Consider the following 17,475-nt stretch of genomic DNA (forward strand, 5'->3'; position numbering starts at 1 on the left):
TTGAGTCTGAGACAGGTTGATAATCCAGTAACCGCTGACCATTTTGAGTGTGGATTGAAGTAAACGTATCTGATAATATTTAATATACATCCTCAAGTGGTTTTTAAGTCCCTGTCTTCATCTGAGACTTTAACAGGAAACAGAACAATTCGAGACTTGTACATGTTTAGGCTGTGTTGCTTGAGTTCCTGCTTTAGTCAGCAAAGAAAGCAGTATTACAGGGAGCATGATAATAACAAGACTGTTTTAGTTTTGACTGGGTGATAGGAGGGGGAACAAACTGGATGAATAGATACTTGATTACTGTGCATGTAAGCATAGCCTGTCTTTATGATCATAACATCTTATCTTTCAAATCTTGTTACAGACTGATTCTGTGATGTAAAAGATACTGACTGTCTTTTCTAGCTCCCAATAAGGGATAAAGGGATCATTTGATTTATTATGTTTTTATAGAATACATAGGAAAAAATGTCTTTTATATGTTACTCTAGAGAAAGGATTCTTCATTTCCACAAGTAACGTTTTGTCACAAGTAAGGAATTGAGGACTACATGTGTGATAGTAGTATTCCCCCATATAAGTTAGGAGATGGAAAGGCAAAATTATGAAATGTAGCTCAAGTAGTGATTGATAGTCATGAGATAAAAAAACCAGAGGGTAGCTGGTAGCTTTTTGGAGCCAGTTTGATCATTGATGCTTCTGTAGTTTATATAATCCCACACAAGAAATTTAGTTCATCACTAAAATTTGTCTGAGGAATATTACAGTTGTCAGATAGCTTGATTTTCCCCCCCCTCCCCCCCCTTCTTTTTCTGGTACATCATAGTATTTCTGCAGGTATAGTAACAGTGGCAACTCTTCAAACAAGCACAGCTGGCTTTCTTAGCTAAATTTCAGTTTAACCTTTTTTTCAATATCTCTCCCAAGAAGTGCTACCAAAATTGTGTGGACTTCTGTGAACATTGAGATTGGCTTTGTGTAAAGCAGAATTTCCTTTCAGCATTTCAGCTACAGCCTTAAACTAATAGCTGAATCCTGGTCAACAACAATGGGCGATTCCTGCGCCATTCAATACTATCTAAAAGTTTGTCAGGTGATGAGGGAAGTCAAATAGATCAGGAGGATATAAAATCATGTTGCAGCATGCAGATCTTCTAGAAATTCCCCAGTGTTGATCTTTGATAAAGTCATCAGGACTGTTACCCCTTTCACATACCCCCCACTGAAGTAGTTTGAGAGTCGGAGTCTAGTGGAAATAATGAATTCTTGGGTCAGATGAAAGCCCATGTTGTTTTAAAGGCAAACTGATATGTCTCTCCAATTAGTTTTTGGGCAACTCTACACACTGCTGTACTACAAGTGGGAACTGTTCCTTCAAGGGAGTTACGGGGGCTAAAATCTTGCATATTCTTGAGAAAAATAACCCCCTGGTTCTATTTAAATGTATTTGTATGCACATATAAATAAAATGTGGTTGCCCTTTGGTTCCAGTGTTGCAAACTAGATAATATATTTTTAAATTCAAGTTTCCTTTCCAGTGTTCTGATGACCTGATTGGCTATGCATGTGAGGAAGCTCCTTTATAATTGGCATTTGCTTCAGCTCTGCTTTACCCTGGGGATTTCCCTTTCACTCTTGGAGTTTTTTAGTGGTGAGATGGTTTACCAACTGCCACCTTATCAATGAGAGCGAACTTCCTCTGATGTTGCAAAACAGTGTCTTCATACAAAGCCTTGCAGATTGCTCGCACAAGACCTTTTTTTTTTTTTTTTTTTTTCCCCTCTCTGTGCACAGGGATTTTTGTAGAATTTACTCCCTCAGCCGAGCTTTGCCATGCTAAGGAAAGTGCTTGTGCAGATGCAGGGCTCACAGCTGTCGCTCTTCTATACTAAAATACAGTGTTGAACAGGGTATGTTGCCTGCAAATCCATTGCAGAGTGGACTGCTTTGGAAACATAGCTTGATACAGTAGACAAACTACCATTCTTCCAGGGAGCAAGCTTTTAACTGTTGTGAAATAAAAGGCCACAGCAGGAGCGAGCACTGGTGCTTGTTCACTGTTACATTAAAATGAAATCTGTATTGCTCAAGCACAGCTGTGCCCAGTTTCCAAACTAGGGCAGTTGCATTAGGCTTTCAGTTTTGTGTTTTAAGTACCTAAATAAAAATGGTCTGGATCTGAAGAGCTATAGAAATAGAGGATCAGCTAGTGATCCCAAGGGTCCTGTTGAAGCTTTTGAGAACTAAGACCCTAAGGTTTTGGCTCTTTGATTTGATATTTGATCATGTAAGAATAGGCATCCGGTTTTAGAATGTTGATTGTTGAGTTATTTTATTATGTGTAGCGTTACGTGAACAGCGAGATTTGAGTTTTTCTTAGCAGAGCTTTCTATTATCTGTTTGGCATTTATAGCTACTATTCATACATAAACAGTGCATTTCTGGAGGCTGATGGAGACTACTATGTAGTTTCAGTTTAAGCATCAGCTTTCAAACGTGTATACTTTCCTGAAAATTAATTTCTCCTCAGAAAGTACAAGTTGAAAAGCTTGCAGAGAACTCATTCTACTCTGATTTTGATGGGATGAGGACTGGTAAGAACACTTATTCTGTCTTTCTGAAGGTATTTTTTTTATTTTGGGTCTAAGCAGTGCAGGGGTGGGGAGGAATCCTAGAGACCCATCTGCTCTATGCCAGATTATTTACTCTGAAGTCCCTTTTCGATTCCTGCAGAACCTGCACTAACAGCGTGAAAACTGGATGTTCTACAAAGAGGGTTTCTTTGGTCCCTGAACCTCAAAGCATTTGGCATAGGAACCAGTATGCTTTTCCTCAGTCTGCATGTTAGGAAACAGCCACAAACCAGGGATGACTGGTAGCAGGTAGTGGTTGAAGAGAGACCAGCGTTTGGTCTACCTTCCTCACTAGCAATGAGATCTCTTCCACTTAGCAGTCGAATAAGCTGCCTATAAATGATTTGTTTGTCAGCAAGTTGGTTCTTTATCTGATTTGGAGGAGAGTGGGCACAGCACACAACTAGCAGTTTCCTCTCAGGGAAAGCTGCTTAGGCAAAGCTCTCAGAAAAGCTACTTACTCTATAGGCCAATATCACTTAGTGTCAGTGTCACCTTAAATGGGTTACTCCATTGAAAGCTAGAAACAGTTTTTCAGTATCTACTTGTTGGAAAATATTGTAAGGGTCCTCAGCCTTTGCTAAAAATAGTGGTGCATGATAAACCTTCGAAGGCTGTAATCTGTCAACCAGCCAGAACAGTGCAGTTATTCAAGCAGCACCCCAGGACTCCAGAGGGATTTGTGATCCCAAGAGTCAAGGTCTGCTTCCAGCTGTAAGTCTAAAAGAGTTTTCAAGTCGCTATGGGTTTCACCCGGTAAAAGATTGGTCTCTTGTGCAGTTAGCACAATTAATGTTTTTGATGTCATGGAAATAATCATTGTGATCAAGGTAATCAAGGCAAACAGAAGGTAATGATATGAAAGGAGCCACACAGCAAATGCAGGTCCTCAGTGGGCAGGTGGGACGGAGAGAGCCTGAAGAGCAGTCCCCTGAAGGACTGGGACTGGCTGTGGTGGGAGGTCAGTGCTGACCAGGTCTGGTATAGAAAGGGTTAAGGGTGTTGGAAGGTGTCTCACAGAGTGCTGGAGATCCACAGACTGCATGAAGTTCTGGAAGCTCTTGAGTGTCTGCTATGCAAGGTGGCAAGCATGCAGAGGTACAGTCAATCCAGCAGTAATAATGTGGACATTTTGTCAGAAAAAGTAGAGAAGGAAGAAAGGTTTGAGTGATTAAGTTGGTCTTGTTTTGGTTGGTTGGTATTTTTTCCTGTTAAAGACGTGATCAGAGTGGGGGAGTTTGTGTTTCACATGCATGTAGTAAATGGATCAAAAAGAAATCTTTACACTGTAGCGAGCCCCCAGTTTGGGTAACATCTAGGTGGCTGAGGAGAGAAGCAAACCTGCTTAAAAAAAAAAAAAAAAGGGCAAGCAGCTGAAGGTGAGCATCTGCAGTTACCAAATTTCCATGATGCTGGGATTTCCCCACCACCCCACCCATCGTGTAAGGGAGGTGGCCCAGCTATTATCTCTCCTCTGAGCCACATGCTTTACCACTTAACTCCACAACAGTTAATGAGATCAGAATGAGAGGAGAGGCAAAAAAACCTGACTGACAAAGATGTGGGGTTTTTAAAATTTATATTTGAGCTGAGTGCCCCCTGTATGACTTGCATAAAGCAAGTACTGGTCTCTTTCATTAGTAGACCCTGGGGTGCTGAGAGTGTTTCCGTGTGTGGGTTATGCATACAGACAGACTGGTTTTTTGGGGAATGCAACCTGCCTAAATTTGACCCTGCACCTACCATGCAACTGCTGCATGACTTGGGCATGTGAAAGAAGAGTGCTAGCACGATGGTGAAAAAAATAGCTGAGAATAAGTGTTAACAGACAACCTGACTTTGCTACAGTTCCCCCTGCTCAGCTTCCACAGCTGTTGCTGGTTGCTTCTCCCAGTGCAGTTATGCAAAATCATGTCTCCCCTTGGCTTTGAACTAGTTTACAGTTTGGCTAAATCCTTCTTTTTCTACAGATTGAATCACAGGTGAGTTTAGATAGTAAAGCATGTGAGACTGCAGGAAGTGGCTGGGATTTTTAGTTATTAGATTAAAAAGCTTTTGGAAATACTTAGTGTTATGGAGGAGGCTACAACCACCCGGAAACATGCAGCTTTGAGGGCTGACATGCTTTAGCTACCGAATCAGTGGCTCAGACCACCTGGAAATGCTCTGCCAATCGTAACATCAAAATTTAGGATCTGGAAAACAAACTCATGTTGCCTTTTAAGGAGACTGCAAAGGAGGGATTGGTAGCTGAATGCTTTGCCAGTCTCATAGGAGAGGTGCTCTTCTGCAAGTGTTGGAAATGGAAGTACCGATAGTAACATGCTGGTATGCTTTAATAAAATTGAAGGTACTGTTCTCCAAGTAGATAAGGAAGACAGGAATAAGTCTAGTTCATTTGTTGTTAGACTTTCCAGAAACAGGAAAATACTTCTTAGTTATTGTTGCGCTCAGTTGTAAATGGGACACTGTCTTCTGATTATTTTTTTTTTTGTAGAACCATCTAGAAATTTGCCTAAGCAATTTTCAGGTTTTGTGATTGTGGGGTTTTTTCTTCATTTCAAATCCTGGTGAATTACAACCTCTGTAATAGACCAGGGGAAGAACCTTATTCTTGTGTTTCCAGGATCAAGTTTAAATTTAATGCACTTACAATAAAAGAACAATTGCTGTCACTTCCAAATGAAATATGATTATGTTGTTCTTGGCACCTGTAGTGCTTATAAGGAAGAAATCTACTGTTGGGTTTTTGCTAATAATTATTACAGTGATGAATGACCCATAAAATAGTCTTGTTTTGTCTCAAGAGCTTCCTCAGATCTGTAGTTTTTTCATAAGGTAGTGGCTAAAAAAATGGTTTTGACTTTGCACATACAGTAAGATCATTTCATTCCTGTTTTTCTCATACTTGTATGTTGATAGCATCCCTTCTTATGACTTTCTGGGAGTTTGATTAAACACAATTGGGACCAAATACACTTTTTCTTCAGTTTTTATTGAAGGGCAACCCTCCCATCCCTGTTTCTGGTACATGGCATCTTTTTTAATATAGACATTTTTCAATATACTTAATTACCTATTCCTGTCTTTTCCTGTTTTAATGGAACAAGTGTTTGCTTTCCAGCCATTTAAGGAAGCAATTACCATATTCGTGTCAAAGATGAAGCATGGCAAGCGTTTAGAAACCAATATAATTATTCTTTAAGAGATCAATTCTTTGTTAATAGTAAAGGAATGCCCAGAGATTGTCCTTGAAATTTGAAGAACTCATCTTTCTAAGTTTTAATCAAGTCTTTGCAATGTGATAGCAACCAGAGGCCAGTCAGATTGGAATCTCACTGTACCACGTGCTGTACAAACATAAATTTCTCTGTGGAAGAAACCATTGTGTAAGGAAATATTTTTCTTCCGTGTGAAGCTTTGGAGAAGAACAAAACAAATTTTAAAAGAAAATCATGGAAAGCTGCAAATTTATGAGCTCCCAGTGAAAACCTTTTCTTATTTGAAGCATTTTTTGAGTAATCTGGGTCAGCATTTTTTTTTTTTTTAAGACACTAACATTTCTTTCAGGGTAGGTAACTGAAAGTATTTTTATTGCAAATAACTAAAAGCAGAGCCTGTAGGTTTTGGTTAACAAACGTGTAAAAAAACCTTTCTTTTTTTTAACATAATCATACCTTGTCTTCTATTTCTAAAATACTTGATACAGTTCTTTATATTTCATGTAGACATAGTTTGCTCGTATGTCATAAGAAAGAGATTTTACTTGAACCTTTTACAGCTGTTTGTCACACACAGATGGACGCCAGTGCAACTCCACCATTCTTTGTGATCATTCCTAATGTACACTACTGCACATCAGAGCAGAATTGGGGCCAGTTAATGAAAATGTGGATGTTGCATCAAAGTACAGTTAGGGGCAGGGACTTCCTGTCATGGGATCTGCAGAAGAAACATATTCATGCAAATTAAGAAAGCAGGTTCTATATAAGAGTGGTTTTTCTCCCCTGTGTCAGATGTGTTAAGAGCCAGCCTAGGTGTATTGCATGCAAGCTTACACTACCATGTGAGATGGTTATTACCTTAAGGGTGGCTTGTGAAATCAATGATGCCATCATTTGAGAACTTAGACTCATTTTAGAAACTTTTTATCTGCTGTCTGTCCAAGTAAAACCAGACTGCAGATAAAGAAGATGCCACTTTACTTAAAACTAAACCTGATTTTGGGAGGAGCAAACTGACCACTTGTCATCTTTTCTGTCCAGGAAGAGGAAAAAAGGAAGGCCAAGGAAGAAGAGGAGAAGAGGGAGTATGAAGAGTACTTGAAGCTGAAGGAAAGTTTTGTAGTTGAAGAGGAAGGGGTTGAAGAATCAATGACAGAGGAAGAGGTATGTATGTTAGGCTGTTACTGTAGTTTCCTTTATCTTTGTTAGACTCAGGTTGTCCTTACTGCATTCTGTCTCATGTAAAATGAACGTGAAAGTAGGAGTCTGCCAAATGTTTTTGCCTGTAAAAACTAAATTATGTATATGGCACATGTTAACCTGGAATATTTCCTGGGGAATGCTGCAGGCCCTAGTTCCAGACTCCTAAAAATTAGTCTAGAGTACGAAGGCAAATGCATATCACTGGAAATGAGTTCACTCCTCCCTTAATGTAAGGACTGAAATAAAACTCATTCTGGAAGTCAAATACTCTTTTACCATCATCAGGTCTGCCCTGCCTATATACAGTAGGTCAGATGAAAGCAAGGCTAAATACAGAATTTGGTAATGCCCACATATCCTGGGAGGAATTGCTTGGGTTTGGTTTTATTTTCTAGACCAATGGAGTTGCTGTGAAATCAAATGAAAAACAAGCTCTTGTCTTAAAAGTCATCGTTTTAAGAGAATTCATAGGATACTACCTAGGTGCTTGTGGGTTGTACGCTGGAAAGCTCTGCGTTCAATGTTGCAAATGATTGCTGTGGTTCATCATATTTCAAACTCTGCATAACATTCTAGCACGCTCCTCCTGTGGCTGCCTGCAGATGCGCTGCTGGGGATGGTGGTTGAAATGTGATACTTGACATAATATCACAGCAAACTTGAAAAAGTTCCACTGTTGTGGGAGGCAGTGTTCTTGTTCTGTCTGCCGAAAACCTGTTAGACTAATTTTAATTGCTATCAAATGCTGAAATTGCTGTTGGGTTGTAGCTGCCAAATTTGAGCTGTCCAGTGCGTTTCATAAGTCTGTTTTTTTCAGGGCCATGTGTGCCTTTGCTCCTCTGCTAAAGCAGCCCTGTTGAATTGAATGGATTTGCCCTTAGCATGACTGAGAGTGGCTTTAGGCTGAGGACCTTGTAATGAGTTAATATTGCTTGACATTAGTCACAAATTCTCACTATGAACCCCTTTCCTTTAAGAGAAATTCCTCCATCATGCTGGGATTGATACCAAGAGAAGTTGTATCTGGTGGTAGGGAATTTCCTGAGATGCAGAGAACAGTGAAATGCATACTTTCTGTTGCAAGCGCCTTCAAAAATGTGTGCCTATCTTGTTAGAAGATCAGATCATAGCTAAAATATTAAATTGTTCTACTTTAGGCTCCCTTTAAAGTTAGAATGTGTTGGTTGTCTGTGTTCCTACAGTTGCCTCTCAAGGAGATATTAATCTTTCTATATGTGGGAACAGAGAAGGGTGTTCCTCACTCAAAAGAGCCTGGCAGGCAGTTAATGATGCCTGGATCTCAACATAAGATAACGTGGTAGGGACGGGGAGATAGTACTTTAATAGTAGGCGATTTGAAAGTCATCTTCAGAAGCCATCGCAGGTATTTAGATATTTGGAGACACCAGCCTTGCAGAAATGGCAAGCCACCCTTCTGCCTTTTGGTGGATAATGTACTGAAGCATTTTAGTATCCTTTACAATAGCTGACTGTGCGCCTTGTGTTGTTCAGGCTAGCGTGCTGAAACTCATGCTGAAAATTAAGGTCCTGAGACCAGACCTGAGCAGTTAATTAAGGTTGATTGATTTCCAGGGTTGCAGAGTAACTTGATCTCCTGTTAACTTAAATGCACATTGTTTGCATTGCCTTTGAAAATTGAGCCGCTTATATTGAAATGCTGGATTACAGGTGCATAGCTTTGAAAACAGCTTGAGCTTCCACATGTGTTGCACAGCTGTGTGCTACACTTGACCATCTGCATGAGGTCTCTCCTGAATCACTCTGTACTTTATCTCTGTACAAAATGTCCTCGGTGTGTGTATATGTAACTTAATACACAATGCACAAACGCACACAGATGTGGTTATTGCAGGGTATGTATGATGTGAAGAATAAAAAAGTCAAAGACTTCCTTTCAGAAAACACAATGTCCTGGTTTGAGGGGGCCAGTCTGGCCCAAACCATGACACACTTAAACACAAATTGTACTAGAGCCGTATCCTGTCTTAGAAAATACCTATCTTAAATTCCTAGTTAAGATTAAATCTGTACTTTTTTTTTTCCAGTTCAAAAATCTCCCTCGGTGTGTGTGTTTAAAACTTCAGAAGTATGCAAGCTAACCACTTCTGTAATATTTGTAGTCAGCAAGTTTGCAATGCATTTAATGTTCATGAGTTTAAAATAACAATTGTTTTCCTTGCTGTATCCAGTCTCGCAGCTTTCTAATGGAATTTCTTGAATACGTTAAGGTAAGCCACCACTGGTCTTTCTTCTCCTTCCATACTTGTTAGATTGTGTAAAATACCTTTGTCAGAGAGCTGAGTTGCAGAAAGAAGGGAAATCTTCACTTCCTCTTTATTTACTTAAGCATTTGACAAGTAACAAAAGTGATACCTTAGATGTAGTCTGCATTATTTACTTAACCATGCATGAGCATGTCCATCATTGTTAAAATGGTTTGCAATTATAACTGTCTTGGCTTTTTGGGGCAGGATTGTAGCTCTTATCCTCTTTCATAGGGATAAGCTTTATAAACTCTGCACCTTGTGGATCACCCTCAGAGTTTATGAACAGCAATGTTTGCTGTTGATTGGGACTTGGGACATTCAGGCTTTTTGTTTATGAACATGAGCGACTGATTTAGAAAACAATCTCTATGTCTCAGCTCAGCATGAATGAGAATTGCTGTACCAGCGTGTGGCCTGCCCTGTAGGATGTGTTTGTGTCTGAAACACTGGCATTATAAAGGTCAATCCAGCTTTTCATGTGATTTCTTTTCTTGTTTTTATCCATGCAATTTGCAATGTTGTCTTAATGTTTGAAAGGGATATTTAAGGAAAAGATCGCTTGTTAGTCTCCCTTTCGTCATATTGTATGGTTGGTTATTTAAAACCTATGGTGTATTCGTGAGTATTTCCACTTTTGATCTGTAAGGACAAATGCTTCTGTCTCCACTATTGGTATATCAAAGGTCAAATGCATTTTCCTACTCTTACTCTAACAATGTTAGGCAAATCTTTTATCCTAATGAATCCCTTTCTTCCTTTACTGGAAACTGGACTCTTATCTGACAATGTATGGCATGTGTGTGAAAGGCTTCATCAGTAAGCAAATCACTTGTATACTTAGTGAAGTCCTAATCATTTTGTTAATCCAGAATCTCACACTCTGGGCCAGTTTTGCATGTCCATTACCCCAGCAAAAACCCAGAGTTACAAGCAGTTTTGTCTCATAGGTAACTCTGCTCAAGAAGTTAATGTGAGTTATTGCCTTGCAAGTCTGAACAATGGCTCGATCGTTGTAGGGTCCCTGCAAAGCTACCATGCGAGCATCTTTTGCTATGCTGCTCTCTCTCTCCTGAGTCCCTGGCACCTTTGGTGGTGTATCCCATTGCCATCAGTCCACAGAGAGAGGCTGCTAGGTTTGCATCCGTCAAGTGCTTTCTGATCAATGCGATCTCAGGGTATATGTGGAAATATCTAAGCTAGTAGCATTCAGAGTTAGGACTCACCTTCGTTGCTGCAACCCAAATGAAAATAGCCCCTGTTCAGTAACCAAGTCCCCAGCATAAGCCAGTCAACTTTGATCAGAAGTCCCGCCAAAAGTGGACGAGACAGCTGAGAAGAGATTGGAAAAGCCATGCATAACATGTTTAAAGAGCCTAAGTAAAACCATGGACTGACGGTGAGCCTTCAGATGGCACATTTCATTTTGCAGCTATTTCAATATTCTGTTTTCCACAGAAGTCGGAGAGATTTCTTTGAAAGGGAGGGGAAATTTGAAATGGCCATGTCTGTTAAGACCACCCTCTGTTTCAATTACTAACTGTGGAAATGGACTACATGGCATGGTGTGATCCCAGTTCATGCATTCCCATCTAAGGCTTTCAAGATACTGCCAAGCTGTGGATTAAGGAAAATACTGTTCTTTTTTGATAAACAAGCTGCCCTAGAATAACAGTAGGTAGAACAGTAGGATATTTCAATGTCCTTTGGGATCTTCCACTAAAATTGGGAGGGTTTCCAAGGGATAATGCAGTAGGGTCTGATTCTGCACGTTGCCCTGGTGGTTGTGATGGATGGAACAGATTAGTCACAAACTCTCAGTTCAGTGTTTAAGCACATATGTATAGTTTTATATTAGTCACTTCTACTTGACGTCAGAGAAATTAAGCACAGGCTGAAAACCTAATTCAGAATTGCTTCAACACCTGATTTCCTATGTAGAGATGAGTTGCAGAACTGGGGCATTGCTTTCTTTTACAAGTTTTAGTATTTTTTTTAATCTTGAAAGTATGCTTAATATATAGATTATATATTGCCCTCATCTTCTATTCACAGAAACTGTTGACTTATATCAAGAAGCAGTGCTAAGCTGCTAGTAGCTGTCTGAAAAATGTAGAGATTAAAAGAGCAATTGGCATTTAAAAAAAAATTAATTTAGCTCTTCTGTTGAATAACGTATTTTACTGGTATAACGGGCTGGAGGTAGCTCACCCCATGCTTCATTCCGAAGGGTGTTTGAAATGAAGTGCAGCCTCTTCTCCGGCTCTGACTTGTGGGATTTTAAATGGGATTTTTCTTTAAGGCACCAAAAGGATTGATGCCCCTCAATTCTGCTTTTCTGAAAGCTGAGCATCCCCCTTCCTTTGGGAGTTTCATAGCAGCCCCACAACCAGTTTAACCCATCTGCTGCAATGTTGCCACTTTACACCTCAGGCTGTGGCATTGTTTCTGCTGCAGTTGCCATCCTTTGTGTTTGCTTCTTACGGTGGCCAGTCCTCAAGTTACAGACTTGACTGCTCTGCTCTCAGAGGAGCGGAATAACCAATTCTTAATGGGAGCCTTATGGTTTTACTTAGCAGTGCTGTAGCTGCCCAACACACCTTACAAACAAAACAAAACTCTCTGGGCTCTCTGAGCACTTCAGAAAAAAGTTAATAATGAAGTGGGCAGAGGTTAGCGAGTGGCTGAGCAGTTCCCTTGCTGTGGAGCACGAGCTCTGTTGGCCCAGGGAAATATGAGGCTGTCCATCACACTGTTCTCACCTACCTTGACAGTATATCATTGAATGCATCTTAATTACAGCCAGTGAATTAAACCAGCAAACTACATTTGAAAGGGATAGCAAAGGACTTGGAGGCTTTACCCCTTCCTATTTTTTCTTTAAGAAGAACGATGCTTACAAGATAACGAAAAAAAATCCTACTCATCTTAATACTGGGAGTTCTTGCTCTGTTTCATCCCTTGCTGAGGACAGCAGCAGAGTCATACCTAAAATTAAATTAATTCAGTAAAGTGTAGATGTATATATGTTGCTCTATGAAAGTTAAGCCTGTCTCTAAACCGTGAAGCATGTGGTGAAGTGTTTTACTGGCTTGGGACCTCACAATGTCATTATATTTCAGAGTGTGTGGGAAGCACATCCTAATTCCACCCCACCCTCTAGGATCTTATTCACAGCAGGATCTATCTTGAAAAGCTTCATGTTAATGTGTTAATTGAGGCTGAATATCTTTAAGTGAAGGTTTAAATCGTGTTTTTCTTGTTTATGTGGCTTTGCGCACATGCCCCCCCCATGCTTTTAAAAGAAGATGTGACGAATCTTGGCAGTTCCCAGCTCTGAGAACTGAATTCCATGGACTGGTTCCAATTCCATGCGTTCAGTCCATGGTATTCAGTTCTCTAGCTTGGCTGCATCAAACTTCACAACTACTAAGTCTGTGTGTGGCTTTTTGTGTCTGATTTTATTAATGAAAATGATTAATCTGTTTCAGCCTGTCTTTATTTCTTCAGTGTCCTTCCAGTGTACTCTCAAGATCAGAAACAAATGCATTTATCATTTGAAGTATTGCATCTGATAATGTAAATGTAGCTTTTGTGACTGTACATATATGGCTCTTAAGAATGTAGTCCAGAATGTTTTCAAAAGTTTTATATTTTCCAAGCTCCTTACAAACAGTGCATCCTCTTACTGCATCTAACGAGATGAGTTTCTAAAACTTTTGCAGATAAGAAAACAGGAACCAAGTAGCTCCAGACAAGTGCACCAGGTGTTTTCTCTGTAATTCTCTGGAGCTACAGAGAAGCATAAAACCAGATGTGAGCAGTGGTGACTGTGTCCTGACTGAGAAAGGCTGCAGTAAGAATCTCTGTCAAAAGCAAAATGAAAAAATTTGCAGTTCCTGCTTCTGCTTTCAGACATCATTGTGCTGCCTGTGCAGGAGTGCGCTAGCAGTACGCTCCCAACACTGACAATTTTAATAAGGTGTTCACTTGCTTAGGAAGATTATTATGGCATTAATACACAAGACATTAGTAAAACAGACTAAAGCACTTAATGCTGCCAGTCTTGTCTGGATTTTTAGGTATGCGCTGATAAATACCAGTAATCATTTTAAAGTGCACTTTGAAACATCTCTCAAACAAAAAGGGATCTTGCAAAAGCATACTGGACATTAAAGGTAGCACTTGAGAAACTCAGGTGACAGTGAAAACTGAGCCATGGCTGTTTATTGTGCTCATCCTGTCCTCCTAAGGTAAGAAAAGGTTCAGGATGAATGCTGGCAAATGTATTTGAGTCTTCGCTTAAGTGGGTCAGAGCATTCAGTCTTTCCACAGAGCAGACTGGTTTAAGTAACTTACGGTAGAATTTTTGGTCAGAGAAGAGTGCTTAGTAGGAAAAGTTAGTCAGAATGACAAGTTCTACTTAGTCTATTAAATGCATTTTTTTATTTGAAAGGAGAAGAATTACGCTAACCTTCTAATTCATTAGCTGCATTTAATTTCTGTTTGTTTCCATAGAAAACAAAGGTAATCCAGCTGGAGGACTTGGCTTCACATTTGGGTTTAAGAACACAGGTAAGTACTAATCTGTGTTAGTACTTACCTTATCCTTCTTAGTACTTATCCTTCTAAGACCATTTGGGGTGCAAGTACAAGCAATGAGTTTAAAAGGACAGGAGATAAAGCGGGTAAATAAGGGTAACATCTATGCAAGTGTCTCAGCATTACTGAAAATGCTTGGATTTTGATGAAAATCAGCAAAGTCAACCCTAAAATTGTGGCCATTCATCCAAGTACCAGCCAGCCAGCGAAGGATTGTTGGCATACAAGATTGTTTCAGTGAAAAGTGCTCAGTCTGCCTCTTGCACAGCTGCCTGTTGGCTAATGGATCCTATAGTGTTTGCAAATCTGGTAATAGAGCAATTCAGGGTACTTGGGAATCAAAAACAGAGCTTGAAGAAAATTCAGACACTGCCTACATAATTGGACAATGTTATGTTTGCAGACAATCAATAGACGAGGTGTTTTGCTCCGGTTGCTTATGTGTTCTTAGAACATTTAAGAATTTGTGTCTTCCAGGGCAGTACTTAAGAAAATTGTCCCTCTCAGCACTATATAAGCCTGTGAAAGTGAACTCATGGTGTGATATTTGTCCTTTTTTTTTCCTCCCCGCTTCTGTCTTTTTTCTATTCTCTAAACACTTTATGTTTTGAGGTTGAAGAATAGTCATGGCCTGGTTTATTTTAATTTGAGCACATTTGACATATATTTTTAAGTGACCATTGTTTTCTGTTGTTCTGTACCTAATCTGATGCCCCTTCACAGCAGGTTACACTGCTGTAAGTGCAGGCTGCTGTGCCCCTGCCCCTCTCTTAAACCAGAACTTCATGTAAGCATGCAGTGAGTCAGTTAAGGAAATTTATCTGGTTGAAATATAAACTATAATTTGCTTTTGCAGTCACATAAATACAAGAAAGGGAGAGAGGCAGAACTGTGGAAACCAAAGTTAAGATACTAGCTTCAGGTGTACTGGAACCGCATGCTTGGAGTAACTATAGAGTCAACCCAGCAACAAATTCAACAAGTTGTTCTCTGGATTGGTAAAAGAGATTTCCTCTTAAATGTAGCATGAAAAAAATATAAAAGCCTCTGGAACGTATTGACTGTAGCCAGGTTCTTGGAGAAGTACCTCAGTATACTTCATAGAACTTGTGCGTTGCGTTGGCACTACACAGCCTTTCCCTGGGAGGATGTGTATAACAACCCCCCTTCCATAAAACTGGCGGCAAATGCAGCAGTTAAAGTCTCTTTTGGGGATAGGGAAATTATTTGAACACCCCAAAATGCAGAAGCTCACTTCATCCTTCTAAGATCAAAGGGCTTACTGCATCTGTGTGGAAGTACTGATACTCCTTCACTGAAATCTTTTAACACTGGGGAATTAAATGTAAGCCTCCACCTGTAGTTTATATGAACAAGTGAAATGTTTCTTGCCTTCCTCTTGATCAGTTTCTTTGTTATTCCTTTTTCCCTTCTGAACAGGATGCAATTAACAGAATCCAGGACCTGATGGCAGATGGCACTCTAACAGGTGACAGCCAAAACACAAAGGGGACTTTATTTTAGCTGGTGAATAGGTGGTGCAGGAAATGCCTTAACTATGGTAGGGAGAGACTTAAGTGTCATTTCTGTTTTAAACCGTAGAAGATCCTCGTAGGACTTGATAAATAGATATTTTTATTATCCCTGCTTCAGCTGCCATGAAACTACTGTTTAAAGCACTGTGGGATGTGATTGCTGCTATGATACGTTATACAGAGGTGGGGGGTGAATGTCCCCAAGAGTTCAGGAACCAGCTCAAAGTTCTGTGTTGACTGAGCTCTGCTGAAAGCCTTTAGGGGTTGCTGAGCAGCCAGCTGCAAATGATGTCTTCTGAAGTCTGAATTCAAAAGAATCATTAGAATGTTTTGAGGTAGTTTGCAAGCCTGTTTCAAAGGTGCTGTGGCTAGAGCCAGTACCAGGGTACGGCATGCTGTGGGAGAAGCAAACATCCCAGAGCGCTCCAGGAATCTGTAGTAAGTGAAGTGCTTGTTCCTAGCCATGTACCCACGCAATCGAAGTTGGAATGTAGCAGAGACTGAGCACATGGGTAGCTCCCTGTCTGAGCAAGTCTGTTTTATTGCTGGGCATTTTTTTTTTTTTTTCCAAGGACGAAGTAGGAGAAGGTGCCAATGCGAACGGTTACTGACCTGATACTGTGGTCATGGCTGGGAAACAACTGTCTCGGTGGGTACATGTGGATACCCATTTGAGTGACCTAAAAGTGGTCTGAAACAAAGTGTAAAGATGTGTGCTGTCCTGGCTGTTTCCGTGGCCTAAAAGGCGTGCCAGTGAGGCTCTCTGCTATGCATTTGATCCTGCAATGTGTTAAGAACAGAGAGGTTTAGCCTTGCTCTTGATGGAGCAACTGGAATATGGAAATTCAGCTTCATTCCCTTTTAGAAGGTAAGTTGGAATGGCTGAGCTGGGCCCCATAGGCTCTCTGAATCACCTCCTGGGCCCTCCTGCTACTCTGCCTTTCTCCACCAGCTGTCTGGGCCCAGAACATCAGCACCAAAATTACATAGTTGAAGTAGCTGCCGTGGTACTACCAGCTAGCTGCATACGATGAAAGGAATGTGTTACTTTGCTGAACAAAATTAGGCTTACCAAGGCACTCGGCTATTGTCATAGCCCTGCTCAAAGACCCAACAGCAGAGAGGAGATAAAAGCTTGACTGCTGGCACGTTGTTCTGCCTGCCCTAGATATGAAATGCAGCCTCAGCAGTTTGAACGTCCCTTCCAAAAGAAGTGACTGATGTCTGTCGGGAAGTTAGAGGAGCCAAAGTGCTGACTTCAGGGTCCTTTCTTTCCCCCTGTAGGTGTGATTGATGACAGAGGAAAGTTCATCTACATCACTCCAGAGGAGATGGCTGCCGTGGCTCAGTATATCAAACAGAGAGGACGAGTATCTATCGCAGAGCTGGCGCAAGCAAGCAATTCCCTGATCAACCTCCAGCCTGAGAGCCAAGCTGTTGCTCCAACCGTGGCGTGAAATTGTGGCGTGAGAAAAATACAGCAGGAGTTTAACCTTCTAATGAATAAGCCACATAATTAAAAATAAACAAGAACCCCTCTAGTCCGTTCACTGTGCTTGAAGATAGGATGTTCTTTTTAAGCATCAGCTGCAAGACTTGATCAAAAGTTTTGCTTTTGATCCTGTTAGAGATGATATAAAAATGGACAGCCTTTTTGTACAACAGAGGCTAGCCAAGAACTTGAGGCTAAAACACTCTGATGCATCTGTATCAATTTTTACATGGTTACCTTATCTTGGCAGTCAGTTTCATGTGACCAGACTTTTTATTGTCTTCAGATTCTGATGTCTGTATCAAATATATTTGATTTTGATTGTATTTGGGATTCTCCAGACTTGCTCTGCACTTATTCTGAGCTGTATAACTTTGTGGCAATGAGATGTACAGCTCAGAATAATAGGTGTGTAGGGGTGAGGCTTGCAGATTTTGTCTTCTCTATAAACATTGGAAGGATGGAGTAAAAAGAAAGTACTGCAGATGTGTCTCTGTT

At 40.4% G+C, this 17,475-nt stretch overlaps 1 protein-coding gene across 1 annotated transcript in view; it reads left to right on the forward strand.

The window, feature by feature from the left end:
- The window catches only part of DDRGK1 (DDRGK domain containing 1), a 49,524-nt gene extending 32,449 nt beyond the window's left edge, over positions 1–17,075 (forward strand). The window contains exons 5-9 of the mRNA XM_009882545.1: positions 6,902–7,024; positions 9,274–9,312; positions 13,867–13,923; positions 15,391–15,439; positions 16,770–17,075. Coding sequence (XP_009880847.1) covers positions 6,902–7,024; positions 9,274–9,312; positions 13,867–13,923; positions 15,391–15,439; positions 16,770–16,942 — 441 coding nt within the window. The 3' untranslated portion in view covers positions 16,943–17,075. The remainder of the gene's footprint in view (positions 1–6,901; positions 7,025–9,273; positions 9,313–13,866; positions 13,924–15,390; positions 15,440–16,769) is intronic.
- The last annotated feature ends 400 nt before the right edge of the window (positions 17,076–17,475 follow it).

This window comes from Charadrius vociferus, unplaced genomic scaffold, assembly GCF_000708025.1.
Source record: "Charadrius vociferus isolate BGI_N301 unplaced genomic scaffold, ASM70802v2 scaffold213, whole genome shotgun sequence".
NCBI classification, from domain to species: Eukaryota; Metazoa; Chordata; class Aves; order Charadriiformes; family Charadriidae; genus Charadrius; species Charadrius vociferus.